Raw genomic sequence first — 20,518 nt, 5'->3', positions numbered from 1 at the left:
ACAATGACACTACAAGGAAACAAGTGGAGAGCAGCAAAAAGCCAACAGATACAGAGGAAGCCAATGATCAAGATATGGTGCCAAACAAGAACACAGAGAACCCCAAAGGAGAAGAAGACCAGCCAATCAATACACATAAGGAAGAAGAAGAAGCAATTCAAGGACAACAGAAAACGGAGAAGAACCTCACCCCTCCACTGCCATATTCACAGAGGTTCAACAAAGAAACCAAAGATCAACACTTCCGCAGATTCCTGGAAACTTTTAAGAAGCTGGAAATCAACATTTTCCTGGCTGAGGCATTGGAACAGATGCCCTTATATGCCAAGTTCTTGAAGGAACTCATTAACAAGAAAAGAAGCTGGTTGGAGAAGGAAACTATACTTCTCACTGAAGAATGTAGCGCGGTGCTTCAAAATGGGATCCCACCAAAGCTTAAAGATCCAGGAAGTTTTGTAGTTGCTTGCACAATAGGCAAAATGACATTAGACAAGGCTCTTTGTGATCTCGGAGCTAGTATCAACCTAATGCCCCTGTCTATGATGAGGAAGCTTGCTATAGAAGAACTCAAACCTACCAGGATGTCACTAGTCATGGCCGATAGATCGATCAAGACACCCAATGGAATTGTGGAAAATTTGTTAGTGAAAGTTGGGGAGTTTATCTTCCCTGCAGACTTTGTAATTTTGGACACCGAAGAGGAAGGGAACAATTCAATCATATTGGGAAGGCCATTTTTAGCAACCGCAAGAGCTATAATTGATGTGGAAAAAGGGAAAATGATCTTCAGAGTACACAATGAGCAAATGATCATAAATGTCTTCAAGTCAATGCAACACCCCCCTGAACAGGAAGATCACTTAAGGGTGGACATGATAGAAAACCTGGTAGAAGAAATGTTAGAAGCCAATCATCAAGAAGAGGAAGGTGATCAAGAGACAACAAAGGAGCAGGTAGCTGAAATTTCTACTAACCAAAAGGCGAAGCCAGAAAAGAAAAAAGAAGCGCAGAAACAAAAACTGAAGCCACTACCAAACCATCTCAAATATGCATTCCTTGGCACATCAGAAAGTCTCCCAGTGATCATCAACTCATCCCTAACAAAAAGGGAAGAAGAAGAACTTATTGATGTACTCAAAGCCCACAAGGATGCACTAGGATGGACCATTGACGACCTGAAAGGCATCAGCCCAGCAGTATGCATGCATAAGATCCTCTTGGAGGACAATTCCAAACCAGTGGTTCAACCCCAGAGAAGGCTAAATCCCACTATGAAAGAAGTCATCCAAAAGGAAATGGTGAAGTTGTGGAATGCAGGGATAATCTATCCTATCTCTGATAGCTCATGGATAAGCCCAGTCCAAGTGGTACCAAAGAAGGGTGGAATGACAGTCATTGTTAATGAAAAGAATGAACTCATTCCCACAAGAACTGTAACAGGATGGAGGATGTGCATTGATTACAGGAGGCTGAATGATGCCACCCGCAAGGACCATTTCCCTCTTCCCTTTATTGATCAAATGCTTGAAAGATTAGCCGGCCATGCTTACTATTGCTTCCTTGACGGCTACTCCGGGTATAATCAGATAGTGGTGGATCCAAAAGACCAGGAAAATACCTCGTTCACATGCCCATTTGGAGTTTTTGCCTATAGAAAAATACCATTCGGGTTATGCAATGCCCCAGCCACTTTTCAAAGGTGTATGCTTGCAATTTTTTTAGATATGGTCAAAAAGTTCTTAGAGGTCTTCATGGACGACTTTTCTGTTTTTGGTGATAATTTCAATGATTGCTTGCAACATCTAACTCTTGTCTTGAAACGGTGCCAATAAACTAATTTGGTTTTGAACTGGGAGAAGTGCCATTTCATGGTACGAGAGGGGATTGTTCTTGGTCACAAAGTTTCAAGAAAAGGGATAGAAGTTGACAAGGCAAAAGTGGAAATCATAGAAAAGCTCCCTCCACCAACTAATGTGAAATCTGTTAAAAGTTTCTTGGGGCATGCAGGATTTTATAGAAGGTTTATCAAGGATTTTTCTAAAATAGCTAAACCTTTGAGTAATCTGCTTATGATTGATACTCCTTTTGTTTTTGATAAAAATTGCCAGCATGCCTTTGAAACTTTAAAAAACAGACTCACAACAGCACCAATCATCACACCCCCAGATTGGGAACTACCTTTTGAACTCATGTGTGATGCAAGTAACATTGCAATTGGTGCTGTGCTTGGACAAAAGAAGGGAAACTTGCATCATGTCATATATTATGCAAGTAAAGTATTGAATGAGGCTCAAAAAAATTACACCACAACAGAAAAGGAATTGTTAGTTGTAGTTTATGCATTTGATAAGTTTAGATCATACTTGATAGGATCCAAAATTGTGGTTTATACTGATCATGCTGCCATTAAGTATTTAATGTCAAAACAAGATGCTAAACCAAGACTTATCAGGTGGATATTACTCTTACAAGAATTTGATATTGAAATAAAGGACAGGAAGGGCACTGAAAACCAAGTTGCTGATCATTTATCAAGATTACCACAAGAAACAATTCAAGAAGCCTCACAGCCAGTGAATGAAAGCTTCCCAGACGAACATCTGCTACAGATTCAACAAGCACCTTGGTTTGCTGACATAGCAAACTACAAAGTAGGAAGGAAGATACCTCAAGAATTATCTAAGCAACAAGTGAAGAAGTTAATCAATGAAGCAAGGAAGTTCTTGTGGGATAAAACTTTCCTGTTCAAGAGATGCTCTGATGGAGTAATTAGGCGATGTGTCCCTGAGGGTGAAATAAGAAATATACTGTGGCATTGTCATGGCTCAGCCTATGGTGGACATTTTGGCCCAGAAAGAACAGCTGCAAAGATACTACAGAGTGGGTTCTATTGGCCAACTATCTTCAAAGATGCTAGAGAATTTGTCCACCAATGCAACGAATGCCAGAGAACAGGAGGCTTGACGAGAAGGAATGAGATGCCTCAAAACTTCATTCTGGAAGTAGAATTATTTGATTTATGGGGTATTGATTTCATGGGACCTTTCCCCCCTTCCTATTCTTTCAGATATATTTTGGTGGCAGTAGAATACGTATCAAAGTGGATGGAAGCCATAGCCACAACCACCTGTGATGCACAGATTGTCCTTCAATTCCTTAAGAAGCACATTTTCACTAGATATGGAGTTCCCAAGGGTCTTATGAGTGACGGTGGTAGCTATTTTTGCAACAAACAGATGGAAAAGCTCCATAAATACGGAGTGATTCATAAAGTAGCCACGCCATATCACCCCCAGACCAATGGACAGGCTGAATTAGCAATTCGGAAACTGAAGAAGATCTTAGAAAAGACAGTAGGAAGTTCAAGAAAAGATTGGGCTCAGAAGCTGGAGGATGCACTCTGGGCATACAGGACAGCTTTCAAAACTCCTATTGGGAAGTCACCCTTTCAGCTATTATATGGAAAATCATGTCACCTACCTGTGGAGCTTGAACACAAAACTTTTTGGGCTACTAAACTCCTAAACCTTGACTCTGAAGCAGCAGGTGAGAAAAGGTTGTTGTAGCTAAATGAGCTGGATGAATTTAGATTAGAAGCCTATGAAAGTGCCAAGATATACAAGGAAAAAGCCAAGAGGTGGCATGACAAGAAGGTCATGAAGAAAGAATTCAAACCTGGGCAGCAAGTACTTTTGTACAACTCAAGGCTCAAGATATTTCCTGGCAAGCTTAAATCTAAGTGGACTGGTCCATATTTGGTAACCAAGGTTTTCCCTTATGGGAGTATTGAATTGCTGGATGAAGCAACAAAGAGTCAATTCACAGCAAATGGTCACAGAGCAAAGCTATACTTAGGAGGACATTGGGACAAGGAAAAAGAGGTTCAGAGCTTACAACGTCCTTGAGGCAAAAATGAAGAATGTCAAGCTAGTGACATTAAAAGAGCGCTTGTTGGGAGGTAACCCAACCTGAGGTAGTTCTTTCCTTTCAATGCTAGTTCAATAAAAAGATTAAGTGGATTCACCTGCAGCGCAAGGAGCTAAGTTTGGTGTTGCACACCAAAACAATTTAAAGGAGAATGAAGAATTTTAAGTTTGGTGTTCCACCAAAAATCTAATTTAAAAACACATTCTCACCTTCTGCATAAAGGATTGCTAGCTCCGAGCAATCAGATGAATTATTTAATCATTGTCTGCTTCTACTTTGTAGATTTATTGCTTTTAGCTAAGACACTAGGAATTCATATATGATCAACTCGATGCATCAGAGACAGTGGCAAGGGACTAAGTTTGGTGTTCACACACCAAAATAAGTTCAAAAGCCTACAAGAAGGTCTTGCACACTAACTAGTTACCTAAGGGCTTGAGAAACAAGCAACTTCCATTAACTCTGCAGGGATTCAAACACTTTTTTGGGAGGACTTCACACCATCAGTTGAGAGTAAGAAGAAGAAGCCACCAAAAGGTTGTATTGTCACTTAACTCCATTAGCATGCAAGTTTTCTAAATTTGAAGTTTGAATATGCTCATCTTAGCAGTAACTGTTAGTTCAGTAGTTATGCATCTTAAATAGTATTGTCAATAAGTAAGCTAGTATAAGTGTGTGCTTGTGTGTTTACTTTCACTTAACTAATGCATGCTCTGTTCCCCAAGCCTTTTCAATTCAATAAAAGAAATGTTTGAAACATGAAGTAAAATGGTTCATTGTTAGCTAGGAGTCAAATAATAGTAAGTGGAGGTATGTATGTGTGATTGTGTGGTGACTCACTTTTAGTGAATAAAAGGAATAGAATGTTTTCTTTTTAAGTAGAAAGTAGCTCATTGTCTATGAATCTCAAATAAATAAAAAGTCCTTGGCTGAAAAGAAAAAAAAAGAGTGGAATGAGAAAAGCCAAAAATGGCAACAACAAGAACAAAAGAAAGAAGAAATAAAGCTAGACACCAATAGCTTGAACCTTATAGTATATGCCTGTGGTGTCTTTGTACTAGGATCTGCTTGGATTATTAAGTTCTTTGGAGTGCATTAACACTTGGTAACTTGGGTTAACTAACCCAGGATTATCAACTGAAAATCCACCATCAAGAGCAACCTAACTACAAGGCATTTAGTGACCCAAAGAGGTGCTGGGCATCAATGCTCTAAGAAGGAATGTAAGCCAAGTGTCTAAAGTGAATAATGTGTCAAGCACAAATAAAGAAAAGAAGCTTGTTACACATGACACTGAATTAAAGCTTATAAAGAAAATTTTTAGTAAACAAGGACAAAAGAATAATGAGAGGTCATAGCAGTGTGTTGCTTGATGCTTAGAGGAAAATTTCTAGGCCTACAAGTCAATAAGAAGTGAGTAGTTACATATCTGCATAAAACCCCATGAGCTACCAATAATACTCTACTAACATGAGCATTCTCTTCCTTTTTCACTCTTTCTTCTCAATAATTCTCTTCTTGCTTGGGGACAAGCAAGTGTTAAGTTTGGTGTTGTGATGACAAGTCATCTTAGCCTAGTTTTACTAGTCTTTTTCTTTGTTTTCATTTAGTTTTATGCACTTTCTTAAGCCATAAGTAAGCCAATTGGGTTGAAATTCATGTTATCTATGACTCAATCAATCATGTATAAAATGATGCATTTTCATGAGATTTTGTACTATAATTGTCATATATTATGGAAGAGAGACAATCTCATGATTTGAAGCATAGCTTTGATGTTTTTGATTGATTGATGATAGGTGAAACAAAGCTTGGAAGGAGGTTGCAAGAAGGGGCTTGGAAAGAGAGATTTACGTTTGAGCTAACGTTTGAGGAAAACGTTAACTCAAACGTGAAAAGAAGATGAAGAATGCCCTGGAAGAAGCCAACGTTTGCGCCAACGTTTGCCTCAAACGTTGAGGCAAACGTTGGCTGAGAACAAGCCCCTGGGAGAAGCAACGCCTGCGCCAACGTTTGCCTCAAACGTTGAGGCAAACGTTGGCTGAAATCAACACCCTGGGGAGACTAACGTTTGCGCCAATGTTTGCCTCAAACGTTGAGGCAAACGTTGGTTGAAAGAAAGCAGGGGAGGGAGGCAACGTTTGCGCCAACGTTTGCCTCAAACGTGAGGTCAAACGTTGGCGCCAAAATGAAGGAAAATGGCATCCTGGAAGCATGCAACGTTTGCGCCAACGTTTGCCTCAAACGTGAGGTCAAACGTTGGCTATATCTTAGCAAGGAAAGCACCCCTGATTGATGGTCTAGATGAGCCACGTTTGCGCCAACGTTTGCCTCAAACGTTGGCCAAAAAGGGAGCATGGGAAGATCCACGTTTGAGCTCACGTTTGACCTCAAACATTGAGCCAAACGTGGATGACAGCAAAAATGGCATCTGCATAAGGCTTCAACAAGGGACGTTTGAGTCAACGTTTGCCTCAAACGTTGACTCAAATGTGAAAGCTACATGGCCCGGTTCAAGAATTGATTTCTTCCCAACACCAAGAGCAAGCAACAGAGGCCTGATTCAACCCAATTCCATCAAGGCCAAGGCCCAAATCAAGGCTTAATGATCATTTGAAGAAAGTGTAAAAATAGCTTAGGATTTGAAGTTTTCAGAGGAGCTTTTCTTTTGAGAATTTTTAGAGAGCTTTTCTTTGAGAATAGTGCTTACGGAGGAGAGCTTACTTTGCATTTTAGAGAGTTTCTGGGAGGAGAATTGAATTCTCTTCCTCTGGGTTTTATTGTTTTCTTTTCTGCAAAGCTTTACTTGAGTCTTGGGTGTTGAGAATTGAGGAAATTCTGTCTCAATCTCACCTTGAGATCTCTCTCTGTTTTGAGCTACTGCACATTTGAGAAATTGATATTTGAATTCCTTTATTCCACTGCTTGATCTTTAATTCTCTTGCAATTGTTTTCAGAACTTGGATCTAGGAAGGCATTGAGATCTAGACTTAGTTATCTAGTCTTTTGAGTCCTGAGATCTGGAATTTTCATTTTAAACTTCACTGTTTAATTGCTACACCAAGCTGATTTTCATTTTCGTTTAAGATCTGGTTTAATTGAATCCATATTCTACTCTTCCGTCTGTTAAATTTTACTTTTCTTGGTTAATTTCTGCAATCCCATATCCCTAACCCATTTAAGTTTCTGCAATTTACATTTCTTGCAATTTAAGTTTCTGCAGTTTATATTACTTACACTTTAAGATTCAGTTCTTTTTCTTTTTTTTTTTTGTTCCCTTTAATTTCCTGCAAATCACCCACTCCCCTTTGCATTTTCTACAATTTAATTCCTGTCAACACTACTTCACACAATCAACACTTGTTTGCTTGACTAAATCAACCACTAAACTAAAGTTGCTCAATCCTTCAATCCTTGTGGGATCGACCTCACTCCTGTGAGTTTTATTACTTGATGCGACCCGGTGCACTTGCCGGTGAGTTTTGTGTCGGATCGTTTTCCACACATCACATAGCTCATGTCATGTTGTTCCTGAGTCCATCGCCGCTTACCTATTCACAACTCCCATCTTCCTTCACAGCCAGAGACGAACCCACGTTTAATATAGAGGGGGCATTTGCCCTCACAAATTTTTTTGAAAAAATTAATACTTATATACATATATACCACTTATTATATTATATTTGTCTCAAAATAAAATATAAATAGTTCTTTGTATTTTATGTTAACAAATATTTTGTTAAACTTAACACATAATATAATTATATTGTTAAATTTGATTTAGTAAGAAAAATAATAAATACACTAAAAATTAGTGATAATTAATTATATTATATAGTTAATTAATTATAATTAAATTAAACTTAGTTTTCTAATTAAATACAACTTAAATGATTAGTGATTTTTAAAAATTGTTTAAGATAGAAAAATATATTATCTATGTATTAATACTATAATTATTTTGGTTAAAAATTTATTTATACTATAAAAATTATAATAAGTAGATTTGATAATTAATAAATAATTATTTAAAAATATATATAAAAATAATATTTATCATGTTAAAAATAAAAAAATCCTTATAAATATTTTTGTTATTTAAATATATACTATGTGTATGAAATTATATTTTATTATTTTAAATATTATAATAATGATTGTGTGTATATTTCTAGTTCTTATCAATATGTATTAGATAGTTCTAATTTTAAAATTGAATATATCTAAACCAATTTAGATTGATCAAGTGATCAACTTAGTCGTCCGCTTAAATAAGTATTGAGGGTTTCGAATTCTGTCTCGTATGTATAGCAACTCGTTGCTGGCCAATTGTAGATTCTTAAATGGAATTCAATTCATGATAGATTAGTCCTTAACTGTTGAATATGGTGGGAAGAAAAAAAATCTATACCTAATTTATTATTTTTTGTCCCCATACTAAATTTTTCTGGGTCCGTCACTGTTCACAAGCTTATTCTCATCACTGCTCATTCCGCTACCGTCGTTGTTGAGCCCGTCGCCACCATTCTCATGCGAGTTTCTTTCTCTAGGTAAATTTTCCTCTCTCTCTCATTGTGAGTCTGTTAATAATTTTAGTATATTAATAATATAAAATATTTTATATAATCATTCAATTCAATTAGATTTATCTATTTAGGTCATTATTGAAAATAAATTTAAGATACTAACATACAATTACTTTAAATTAAGCAACAATTACCAATACTATATAAAGGACACACTATTCTACTAAGAATGATTGCCATAAGGAATAATTTTCTAATTTTCTATACTAATATTAAAAAGTTTATATAATACTATATAATAATATTATCATTATTAATACTATATGATATCAAAACAAAAAAATCACCGTGCTAAATAATATATTAATATATTAAATCATCTTTGTATTTATTTTTCTGTGCGTATATAATACTTAATTAACACATTAAGACATATATAATATTTTGTTAATACATATATAATATAAAGTAATTTATAAATTATTATTAATTCGTATATAATGTATAATTAAATTTAATGAATTTAATTAGAATAAATAATAAATTATTTATTTTATTTTAGATTTTATAAATGAATAAATTAATTAACTAATATAACAAATTATAATTAATATAGTAAAATTAATTAAGTAATATATATTATAATAAATTATATTAATATTTAAATATCTAATCAAATCAATTAGCTGATATAATTAAGTCATGATAATAAATTGTATTGAATGAGTTAAAATAATTAAATCGAGAAACACTCTCTAGAGCCACGTCAGCTTCATCATTAAGTGCAGATATTCTAATTTTATATAATAGAATAGATAGATAGATGACATTTGTATTTGTTCAAACCATTTCTCACTGTCACCGTCCGTCGCGCTCAGGAACTTCCGTCGTCATCTGGTCGTCGTGCCCCAACCCTTCTCCTCATTTACCAATTGAAGCTTCTTCATCGAGCTCGCCGTGCTCCAACCCCTCATCCTACTCAGCCACCCTTCACCCGCCGTCCGTCGTCGTGCTCATCGCCTGGTCGCTGTCTTCCGTCGCGCTCAACCGCTTTCCCTCATACTTTGCTCAAATCTCCTGATTGCCTGGTTCTTCGTTTTTTTGTTCAGAAACCACTTTGAATGATTATTGATTATTGATTAACTCTGCTTATTGTTGCTGTGGTCGTTGTTTGTTCTTTTTAATATTTTGTTCAGAAACCACTTTGAATGATTATTAATTATTGATTAACTCTGCTCATTGTTGTTGTGGTCGTTGTTTGTTCTTTTTTTATTTTTTGTTCAGAAACCACTTTGAATGATTATTGATTAACTCTGCTCATTGTTGCTGTGCTCATTCTTCTCTGCGCACTGCTAGTGCTCATTCTTTGTTTATTTTAATTTTTTATTCAGAAACCACTTTGAATAATTATTGATTAGTTCTACCTACTGCTGCTGTGTTCATTCTTCTCATGTCACTGCTAGTACTCTGTTTTCTTCATTACTGTACTTTTTGTGCTGTGATGTTGGAAAACCTTGTTAAAATTATGTTGTGATGTGCTTTTTTTGTGATGTGTTGTGTCTCTCACCGTTGTGCTTTTTTTTGGCTCAAAACCTTGTTAAGATTTGGATGGTGTATAGTTAGTTGAAAAAGCTTGTTAATCTTTCATGAGATTTGCACAATGAAGATATTCCATGAGCTTTAATGCGATTTGCACAATGAAGCATGAGCTTTTACTTGTTCATTATGATCAGTTTATCCCCATTAATCTTTTTTAATTTTTGTGCTGACAACCTGATAAAAATTGTGCATAAATTATCGTGCCTGTGTTGATGAGTTCAATATTGTAATATAATGAGTGATAAATTATTAATAATTGATGAGAAAAAAATTATTAATATATTTTATGAATTGTAATTCTAAGTATGGATGACATTTTGAGGTTTAAATTAAACTATAATTATGTTTAGTGGATTTATTTATATTTTATTTTATAAAACGGTTATTCCAGTTGAATTATGGTTGAATCGGTTGGATCAATAAACTAATAAACTAGTAACTAAAATGATTCGATTACCGGTTTGATTTTCAGAACCTTGGTTCGAACACATGTTTGTGATCGGGTAGGAGGAGCATTATACATCTACTTTGCAAACTAAGTTGTACATTGTTATTTGGTACCCTTTTCTCTATAAAAACTAAAGGATTAATATTCTGGTTGGGTACATAAGTAATATATATTTAATTGTGTATTATACCCATGACTACATCTAGCCATTCTTCAAGAATGGTGGAAGTGGTGCCGAGTTATGGTTCGCTTGCATGGTTGGACCTGTAGGCGTGTGGATTCGATGGTTCTTAGCTCGGCTCAACGGTCGTGGATTAGGAAGGTCAGGGTTGTTTAAATGGATGCTATTTGAAATTCTCATTGTCAATGTATCAGCTGCTTGTGTAATGGCTGCACTTTTCACTGCGAAGGAAGCAGTAAGTTTCTTTTGTCCTTCTCTATCTCCTAGTGCTCCAATATTTGCTACATTTGCTAATCTCTAAGCTAATAATATAATAGGATTAAAATTAAATTAGATACCATTGAGAAATTGTTACAATTGTGTCTCAATACATTGATTTATGAATGTACAAAAAAGAGTGAGTACAACCATCAAAATAAGTGTGTTAAACATACAAGAAATAGCAAATTAGAATCTTCTGTACATTTAATGTTCACATCAATATATTCCTGACGTAAAGATTTTATTGTCACAAATCTAATGTTCAACAACCACTAAAGGTGGATTCATATGAACCATTCACAAAAAAGTTGTAATGTGATTGATGTGATGTGATATCCGATGGCTTGTATGAAGTCTATAAACAGTTTGTGATATATATAAAGTTTAGCTTTAGATAAAGAAAAAACAATTTCACATTGCAAAAACAAAAGAGAAACTCATTTTTCTCATCACAAATTTTGCAGGTCAATACCAAAGTTTGTGACACTATTGTAATCGGAACACAGTTAGGTCTCTTGGGGTGTTTGAGTACTGTCTCAACTTTTGCAGCTGAGTTTAATGCAATGAGAGAAAGCAATCATCCTTAAAGACCCTATGTGTATGCCATTATCACAATGTGTGCCTCATTTGTCCTTGGAATCTTGATCTACTGTGTACCTATTTGGGCAACGGACTATGACACTAGCACATAGCAATTGGGGTATAGCAGAAGACAATATCTAATTTTGACCTTTGGAAAGTGTGTTTGTTTTGAAAAGTCCAAGTTTTACCACAAGATCCTTCTTAATTTTAGAAGCAATGAATTTTTCCTATAAGGAAGGACTCGAGTATGGAGAAGCAGAGTGATGCAATTTACTACTTTTCTTTGAGGCTCAATAATTCCTATAGAACTTTATGCTGATAGGACTTCGATTAATGTTTGATGAGCTCTCAAATGTTTAATTAATTTAGATGAGCCATGTCATGAGGAGAAAAACAGATGACAAAAGGGTATATATATCATTTCTCCAAAGGAAACTATGGTCTATGGCTAATGAGTCTCCAAGGTCTAACAGTTGCTGCTAGAGATGATAAGTTTATCATTAGAAAGAAAATATGCTATTGAAAAAGAGGAAAAGAGTGAAAAGAAATTGAAGCATATGTTGACAAACTTGCCAATCAGTGATGCTCTTGGAGCTAGCTAGAGTTACAAAACCTTGGCCTTGCATATGTAAGATATGTTCATAAGTGTACTTTTAATAAAGTAATAGATATTAATAAAAGCAAGAGTCTTTTTTCTTCTTTCAAATCTCTCTCGCCACTCTTCTACAAAATTCTCTCATCTCTATCAATTTATTTTATTAAAAAAAGAAAATTAAATATTTGAAATTGAGGGGGTGAATATTATACTTGAGCAGAGGGTCATTGACATGTAAAGTTATCATTTGTTTTATTCACGATGCCTAGAAAATATAAATTATTGAACAGAAACACTGAGCATGCAGACACGTTCTCGCCGATGGCAGCAACATTAATGTATGTGTGAGGTGGTTGAACCCAAAGTTGAGCAGCATTAATGTATGTGTTATGTATGTGTGAGGTTGCTAAACCCAAAGTTGAGCAACTCAAGGACGAAATATTTGTTAGTATGTGTGTGTTTTGATAAATGTTTACGAACAAATAAGGGTGTCCATAGATCGGATCATATCCGCAGATCCGCGGTAAATATCTGCATCCGATCCGAAAATTGCGGATACGATCCGATTCGTAAATTGATCAGATCGGATCCGATCCGATCCGCACCCTTTTGTGGATCGGATCGCCGATATCTGCTCTACATCCGTGTATCCGATCCGCGGATTTAAAGATCCGCACAATAATAATTAAAAAATAAATAAATATATATATATGTTTGGTATTATATTTACTTGTTTGTATGTTTTAGTTAGTAATTATTATTCATATATTGTATTATTTTATTTTTATTATTTAGAAAGAGTTTGATTTAAAATATTTAGGAATAAATAAGTTTAAAAGTATGAAAAATATTTTTATTGAATTTTTTTACATTGAAATATGATTAAAAAAGAAGACTTAATTATGCGGATATATCTGATATCCGATCCGATCCGCATATTTGCGGATCGGATCGGATCCGGCACTAAAAAGTGTGGATATCATATCCGATCCGATCCGATAAAAATTGTGCAGATCGGATCATATTTTTTGCCATATCCAATTCGATCCGATCCGCGGACACCCCTACGAACAAATGTTAAGATGTTATTATGAATGTATTTTTATATAATTAATTAATTCAAATGAAAAAAAATGATGAAAGCACAAACAGTCAATTATATTTTTTTTAAAAATCACAGGTGAATCAAATAATCATGGTGGTACTAAGTTGTTGAATTAGTTGTTAATTATAATTTGTGTAGAGGTGAAATTTGGGTGCTGTTAATTTCATATGAAAAAAATTTGTTAGATAATAATTTAATCAAATCTATTAAATTATTTTACGGCCCACCAGTTATTCATTTAAGCCATCAATTTTCGATCAATATATAAGTTTGTAACTTTTTAATTTTCAGCCATAATTAATTAGCCATTATATATTAAGTTCTACACTTAATTTTATAAATTAAATGATAATTTAATTAATATAATATTTTTATTATTTTTTAAATAACATATTGTATAAATATAGTTAGTGTTTTTATATTATACAACTATTTATTATTTTTTATTTTAAAAAAATTCAAATTTTAATTTCTATACCATCTTAAAAAGTTATACTTTATAATAATTTTTTTAATATCAAAAGTTCCAATAATATTCTAGACAATGCATGTAATGATTCTTTATAATAATCAAGTTAATTCCATGTTATTATCAAGTTAGCAAATAGGTTTTTTTACCCTGTTTCTTGAATACTTATTCATAAAAAAAATTTAATTGGGTTATCATGTAAAATATTTTACAATATTTATATAAGTTTAATTTTAATGCACTGACGATGTAAAATATTTTGGACAGTCATGTAATTACATCCATTTTTTTTATCATCTAATCATCTATACAGTTAATGTGAAAAATAGTTATTTTTACTAATGTGGCATTATATAATTGGATGCACGTATAAAATTACTTTACACCAACACGAATCAAAATTAAATTTTATTTATATATCAAAAATCAAACTAAAACATAAAAAGGATCTCTTAAATAAGTAAGTTACAAGTCCATTTATGAATGAACGGTAAGTTTGAAAACATATGATATATGATCTATGTTACATTCGTAGGGTTGGATAAGACTTCAAGATGGTTGAATGTTCGGTCCATATATAAAATGACCTTAATTGCTTCCTTATATAACTCCAATAAAATATAAACTATTTCCCAATATATCACATCAATTCACACATTAAGCTTATTTTCCAATACATTCCATATATAATGGAAGTAGAAAGAATCCAAACCTTGGCTTTCAGTAACCAACTTAAGGAGCTTCCACCACAGTTCATTCGCCCAGTTAATGAGCGTCCTGAGAACACTAAAGCCGTGGAGGGTGTAACCGTACCCGTAATTTCTCTCTCTCAACCACACCATGATCTCCTCGTGAGGGAAGTCGCCGAAGCGGCTTCCCAATGGGGATTCTTCCTCTTGACCAGCCACAGCATATCGCCGTGGCTGTTCAAACGGTTGCAAGAGGTGGGGGAAGAGTTCTTTGCCCTGCCTCAAAAGGAGAAAGAGGCTTATGCTAATGACCCTTCTAATGGGAACTTTGAAGGTTATGGGACAAAGATGACCAAGAACCTTGAAGAGAAGGTGGAGTGGGTTGACTATTTTTTCCATATCATGGCTCCTTCTTCTAGGGTCAACTATGACAAGTGGCCCAAAAACCCTCCCTCCTATAGGTTCGTGATTACTGATTAGTAAACTTAATTGATTAATTATTAATATTGCAGGATGTATTTAATTAATTCATAACATACAACAAGTATGAGTTATTTTATAGTAACTGCTATAGATTAACATCAACCAAATATTTGAGCCTATTCGCAAAATGTCTTAATATCTATTCATTAGATAATTTAGTGTTTACTTGGATGTTATTAACTTGATAAAAAAAAGATTTTTTAATAATTTTTAGCATATTTAATAAATTTTTAGTAGTAAAAATAAAAATATTAAAAAATTAAAAAATATTTTTTTTTAAAAAGCTATAATTTAAATTTTTTTAAAAAGATTTTTTTAAAAAAATAATTTTATATAATAAATAAAAAATATTTTTATATTATTATATTCAAATATAATTGATAAATAAAAAAAATTATATAAGATATACAAATATAAAATTTTTTTATTTTTTTATATAAGATTTAAAAAAATATATTCAAAAAAAAAGATTTTTTTTGTTTTTTAAGTTCATCAAAACAAACCCTTGATTATGTAATGGAATTTATACAATTTTATTGATGAATGATAGGGAAGTGACAGAAGAATACAATAAAGAGATGTTAAGGTTGACAAATGAGGTTTTAGAACTTCTGTCGGAAGGGTTAGAGTTAGAGAAAAAGACATTGAAGTCAAGTTTAGGAGACGAGAAAATAGAATTAGAGATGAAGATCAACATGTATCCACCATGCCCACAACCTGAACTTGCATTGGGAGTTGAGCCTCACACTGATATGTCAGCACTTACCTTGCTTGTCTCAAATGAAGTTTCTGGCCTCCAAATTTGGAAAGACAACAAATGGGTCGCCGTTGATTACTTGCAAAATGCAATCTTTGTTCACATTGGTGATCAACTTGAGGTAACCTAAATGTAGTGTATATACTATATACACACACAAAAGTACTATGTTTATATATAAAAAAAAATCACTAAATCAATTATTATATATTTATATATAAACAGGGACGGACCCAAGCATAACAATGAGGGGCATGATGTTTTTAATTTTTTTTTTAAAAAATATAGTTATATATAATATGTCCCCACTTCAAATTTTAAATGACCCCATTACAAATAAAATAAATTCAATTAGCTAAAGTTTTAATTTTTTTATTTTTTATTATTTTGACTATTATTTAACTTAATCAAATTTAATTATTGTACCATCAATTTTTTATTCTCTTAAACCCTCTTCTTATTTTTATATTTTCAACCTTCTTTTTCTATTCATTGTCTAATGGTCATCTTCTCTTCATCAAACAGTAAATTTTGAATTCTCCAATTTTTTTATATAGCTCTCCATAACTCTGTATCTTTCAATTTCATTATTTTTCTTTTTGATATTTTCAATTGTAATTTTTAATTCAAACAATTATAGTTTAGGTATCAATCTAATATTTTATTTTTTTCGTGACTTTATATATTTAATTTTATTCTCAATTTATAAATTCTTATTACTTATTTTTTATCTTTGTTCTATTATATATACCTATGTTGCATATAAAATTTTAAAATGAACTGATTAATTTACTAATTTAGAATATATTTTTTATTTTTTAAAATAATGATAAAAAATATTTTAATTATAATATATAATTAAACAGATACATAAAATATTTTATCTAACATTATATTAAAATTAAATTAAAAAATATATAACAAATTTAATTATTTTAAAAAAATAAAAAAATTGTAAAAATTATATTTTTATTATTTTATATAAACATACTTTTCATATAAAGATTTAATTTTTCTAGTATTTATATATAATTCTAATTTCAAATTATAAATACTAATGTATCATTAAGCGCTAATATGTGTATAAAAAGATTAGTTAGGATAAAAAGTTATCTATAATTTAATTAAAATATTTTAATTTTAAATTTTAGAAATAAAAAAATATTTTTTTATAAATTATATATAATAAATAGTATTTTAAGAATAAAAGTGTTCACTAACTCTTTTTAATATATATATATATATTTTTTTTTTGCCTCCACTCCTAAAATTTTCTGGGTCCGTCACTGTATATAAATATATATTATTTAATTTATTTTTAATATACATTTTATATATAATATATTTTTATAGATAGCTGATATTTACTTTACATTTAGTATATATGAGTTTAATTTTAATATACTGATAATATAAAACGTTTTACACAATCATATAATTATATCTGCTTTTTTAGATGATTATTTATATAGTCAATGTAAAAAATAATTATTTTTGCTTATATAACATTACGTAAGTAGATACACGTGTAAAACTATTTTACACTGATAGTGTATCAAAATTAAATTTTAACATATATATCTGATTTCTGTAATGACATTTTAAAAAATAGTTATAATGACTATATTTTGGTAAAATAAACCAAAATGTGGCCCGTAAAATTCTCTAAAAATGTTTGACCGGATAGAAAATTCTATACATTATATTTGTTTGTCCTGCCAAAACATAATTTTCATAGCCATTTTTAAGAAAGTTACTATTAAAAGTCACATGCGAAGATATATCATACATATTTGAAAAAAGTTGGGCCATAACTATATAATTTTGTGGGGTTTGTAGTAGATATTAAGCAATGGAAAGTATAAGAGTGTTCTACATAGAAGTTTGGTGAACAAGGAATGCAAGCGCATGTCATGGGCAGTTTTTGTTGTGCCACCACATGAGGTAGTGATTGGGCCTCTTCCTCCACTTCTCAACGATCACAATCCTCCTAAATTTTCAATAAAAACGTATGCTGAATATCGTCACTGTAAATTCAATAAGCTTCCCCAATAGAACAAATTATATGAAATCAGCACAAGAATGTGGGTTATTGCTTATACGAAATTAAGTTTCCTAATAGCATAATTAAAGAGTTTGGTCGCAATAAACTCTTCTTTTAACTGTTTTGCCATAGTAGATTGGTAGTTTTTGGCATTTTGTTTGTGTTTTAAGAATTATATATATATATATATTGTACTCAAACTTCTCTAAAATAAAAGGATAAATTACTTTTTATAACATGTTTTATTATTATAATATAATTATTTAATGAGAGCAATGAAAAGGATTTTTGAAAAATAAAAAAAATTAGAAAAGCAAGACACGGCGGAGAGTTTTAAGAATTTAAAATTTGGTGCCTCTTGATTTTTTTTATTCTTTTTATCTTTTGAGTTTTTTTTATTTTGTAATTGAAAATAAATATGTGATTTGAGAAAAAAAAATTAAAATTACAAAATTAAAATTTTCTAATAATTTTTATAATTTATCAAAAAAATTACATCATAGTTAATTAATTAGATTAACAAAATTTAGGTTAAATTAAAAATTAAAGTTAATTAAAAAAATTAATTAATTTAATTTTATTTAATAATAATAAGATATGTTATAAAGAGTAACTTATTCTTTAATTTAAAGAGGATTAAATAGAATTATTCACCAAATAATAAAGGTTGATATATACATCTCAAACATGCATGCCAAAATCTCTTTAAAGTTAAAATGTGAGTATGCAAAATATATTTTTTTAAAAAAAATTTTGCTTTATATACTTTTTTTCCTTTAGAAATAATTAATAAGAATTAAATTCTAAATATTTGCATGGAGTCTTTCTGTGTCTCTTTGCATGCTGGAAAAAATTTCTTATCTCAAATGATCACTCATCTTAAGAGGAAAGAACTTATTCAAGAATTCTCTCCGTAATAAATCTCAATTCCTAACCACTTCATCAAGTTGAGTATAAAACCACTCTTTCGCTTTTTCTTTAGATTTCTAAATTTTTTTTTTAATTGAATCCCTACACTATTTTTAGTTTTATAATTAGGTCCTTGTTAGTGAAAAAAATTAAAATTAATAGAATATTTTTTTACAAATTGAAAATACTCATAATTAAGATAGATTCACCTTTTTCTGGAGGTATAATATCAACCATTTCATGTCCATTGGATGCATTCACTATAGTTATTTCGTATTCTCTTTTTTTTCATATGATTACTTTTATTGTCTAATTAAATAATTGATCATATATTAACTAGTAAAAATATTCTGTTAATTTTAACATTTTTTGACAAAAAAATAACCTAATTACAAAATTAAAAGTAATATAAAGAATTAATTAAAAGAGAAAAAAAGTATAAGAACCTAATTACAAATTTGGTGAAACTATAGAAAATAACAGAATAAGTAAACTTTTTTATTTTTATATGCTATATATTTGTCCCCGTAATATAAAGGTTTTTGGTTCATCGCTACTTGACGGACCACGGCTTTTCGTAGGTTGGGAAATAGTTCTCTACGCCATTAATTCTGCTTAAAGACAGATGTTTCACATATCCTCTTTTTTGTTAGAGATGACAATACTATTCGAATTCGCGGGTATCCACCTATTCCTATTCGGCGGGTAATTACTTGTCCCGTTTTGAGGAGGAATCGGGCAGGGACGGACACAAGGGGGGCGAGTGGCGGCCTCGGCCCCCCCAACTTTTTTTAATAATAATAAGTTATTATGTATAATTTAATTTTTTTTAAAAATTATTTATTATTTTGTCTAGTATAAATAAAAATTCAGTCTAATTTAAATATTAATAATTTTTAATATCTACAAAGTAAGTAACAATATTAAAGAAATCTGAAAGATATTATTACTAATATTTTTTAATTAAATAAAAATTTTCAAATCTCATAATTAAAGTGAATTCTTTTTCTTCTTGTGGCCGTCTTTTTTTATTCATTTGATATTAATTTTCTCTGTTTCAACTGCTATAATTAAGAGATCTTTTTTAACTATGAATATTGTGAAAAATAACTTAGAAACAAAATAAAAGATGAATTTCTTACTAATTGTCTCTTAGTTATATTGAAAAGAAAATTACTGAAAAATTTGACACAAATTCTATTATTGGTGAATTTTATGATACGAATATTCGACCACTTCGTTAATAAAAAGTATACATATATTTTTTTTACTTTAAAATATATTCTCTGTCGGTATATTTTTGTAATACATCTTATATTATATAATTTTTTTTACATAATTTTTAATATTATATGTGTTTTTGGCCCCCCATAATATCATTTCTGGATCCGTCCCTGGAGTCGGGTTGAGGTAATACCTATTATTATCTATTCCGATATATATAATATATATAAAATAATTAATAAAATCATTAATATTATTATATTATATTTAAATTTTTTACTTTAATTTATGTTATATATGTGATGATAATTATATAAATTTTAAAATTTAATTTTATTTATTAAATTTTAATATTTATAAAAGTAAATAGGAGTAGGATAAATACTCCATAAAAACGAATTAAAATTTAACATTTTATTACTTACGAATAAAAATGAGACAAATTTTATATAAATTATTATAAAAAAACGGATCAGATAAGACAAAAATCTATCCCATTTATATCCCTACTTTCAATTTTTGGCAGCAGATCTTTTAAATAATTGTTAATCACTCTCGTCATTCAGATTGGTGTATTACACTTTCTGTACTGGATGCCTCCGGTACGGGTTGAGTGATGGGTCGGGAACCTGCAGGTCGAGTCAGATGCTGGATCACTTGATTGGAGTAATGGGGGAGGTACCTGCAAAGACACTCCGACGCTCAAGTCAGAATGGATC

General features: G+C 31.3%; 1 protein-coding gene across 1 annotated transcript; it reads left to right on the top strand.

Annotated features, from left to right (window-relative positions):
• Positions 1-14,355: 14,355 nt before the first annotated feature.
• Positions 14,356-17,705, top strand: LOC130951957 (flavonol synthase/flavanone 3-hydroxylase-like). The gene is made up of 3 exons (XM_057880718.1): positions 14,356-14,843; positions 15,416-15,743; positions 17,465-17,705. Exons 1-3 carry the CDS (start codon positions 14,383-14,385, stop codon positions 17,675-17,677), a joined length of 1,002 nt encoding a protein of 333 aa, XP_057736701.1. The 5' UTR covers positions 14,356-14,382; the 3' UTR covers positions 17,678-17,705.
• Positions 17,706-20,518: the final 2,813 nt, after the last annotated feature.

The sequence above is a fragment of the Arachis stenosperma genome, chromosome 9 (genome assembly GCF_014773155.1).
Source record: "Arachis stenosperma cultivar V10309 chromosome 9, arast.V10309.gnm1.PFL2, whole genome shotgun sequence".
Taxonomy (NCBI): domain Eukaryota; kingdom Viridiplantae; phylum Streptophyta; class Magnoliopsida; order Fabales; family Fabaceae; genus Arachis; species Arachis stenosperma.
This window is presented reverse-complemented; position numbering and strand designations above follow the sequence as displayed.

What these genes read in the sequence shown, in the direction of transcription:
- LOC130951957 (XM_057880718.1), top strand. Translation starts at nt 14,383, where the DNA reads ATGGAAGTAGAAAGAATCCAAACCTTGGCTTTCAGTAACCAACTTAAG. An exon ending in AAAAACCCTCCCTCCTATAG is followed by an intron (nt 14,844 to 15,415) that starts GTTCGTGATTAC and finishes GATGAATGATAG; the next exon opens with GGAAGTGACAGAAGAATACA. An exon ending in ACATTGGTGATCAACTTGAG is followed by an intron (nt 15,744 to 17,464) that starts GTAACCTAAATG and finishes GGTTTGTAGTAG; the next exon opens with ATATTAAGCAATGGAAAGTA.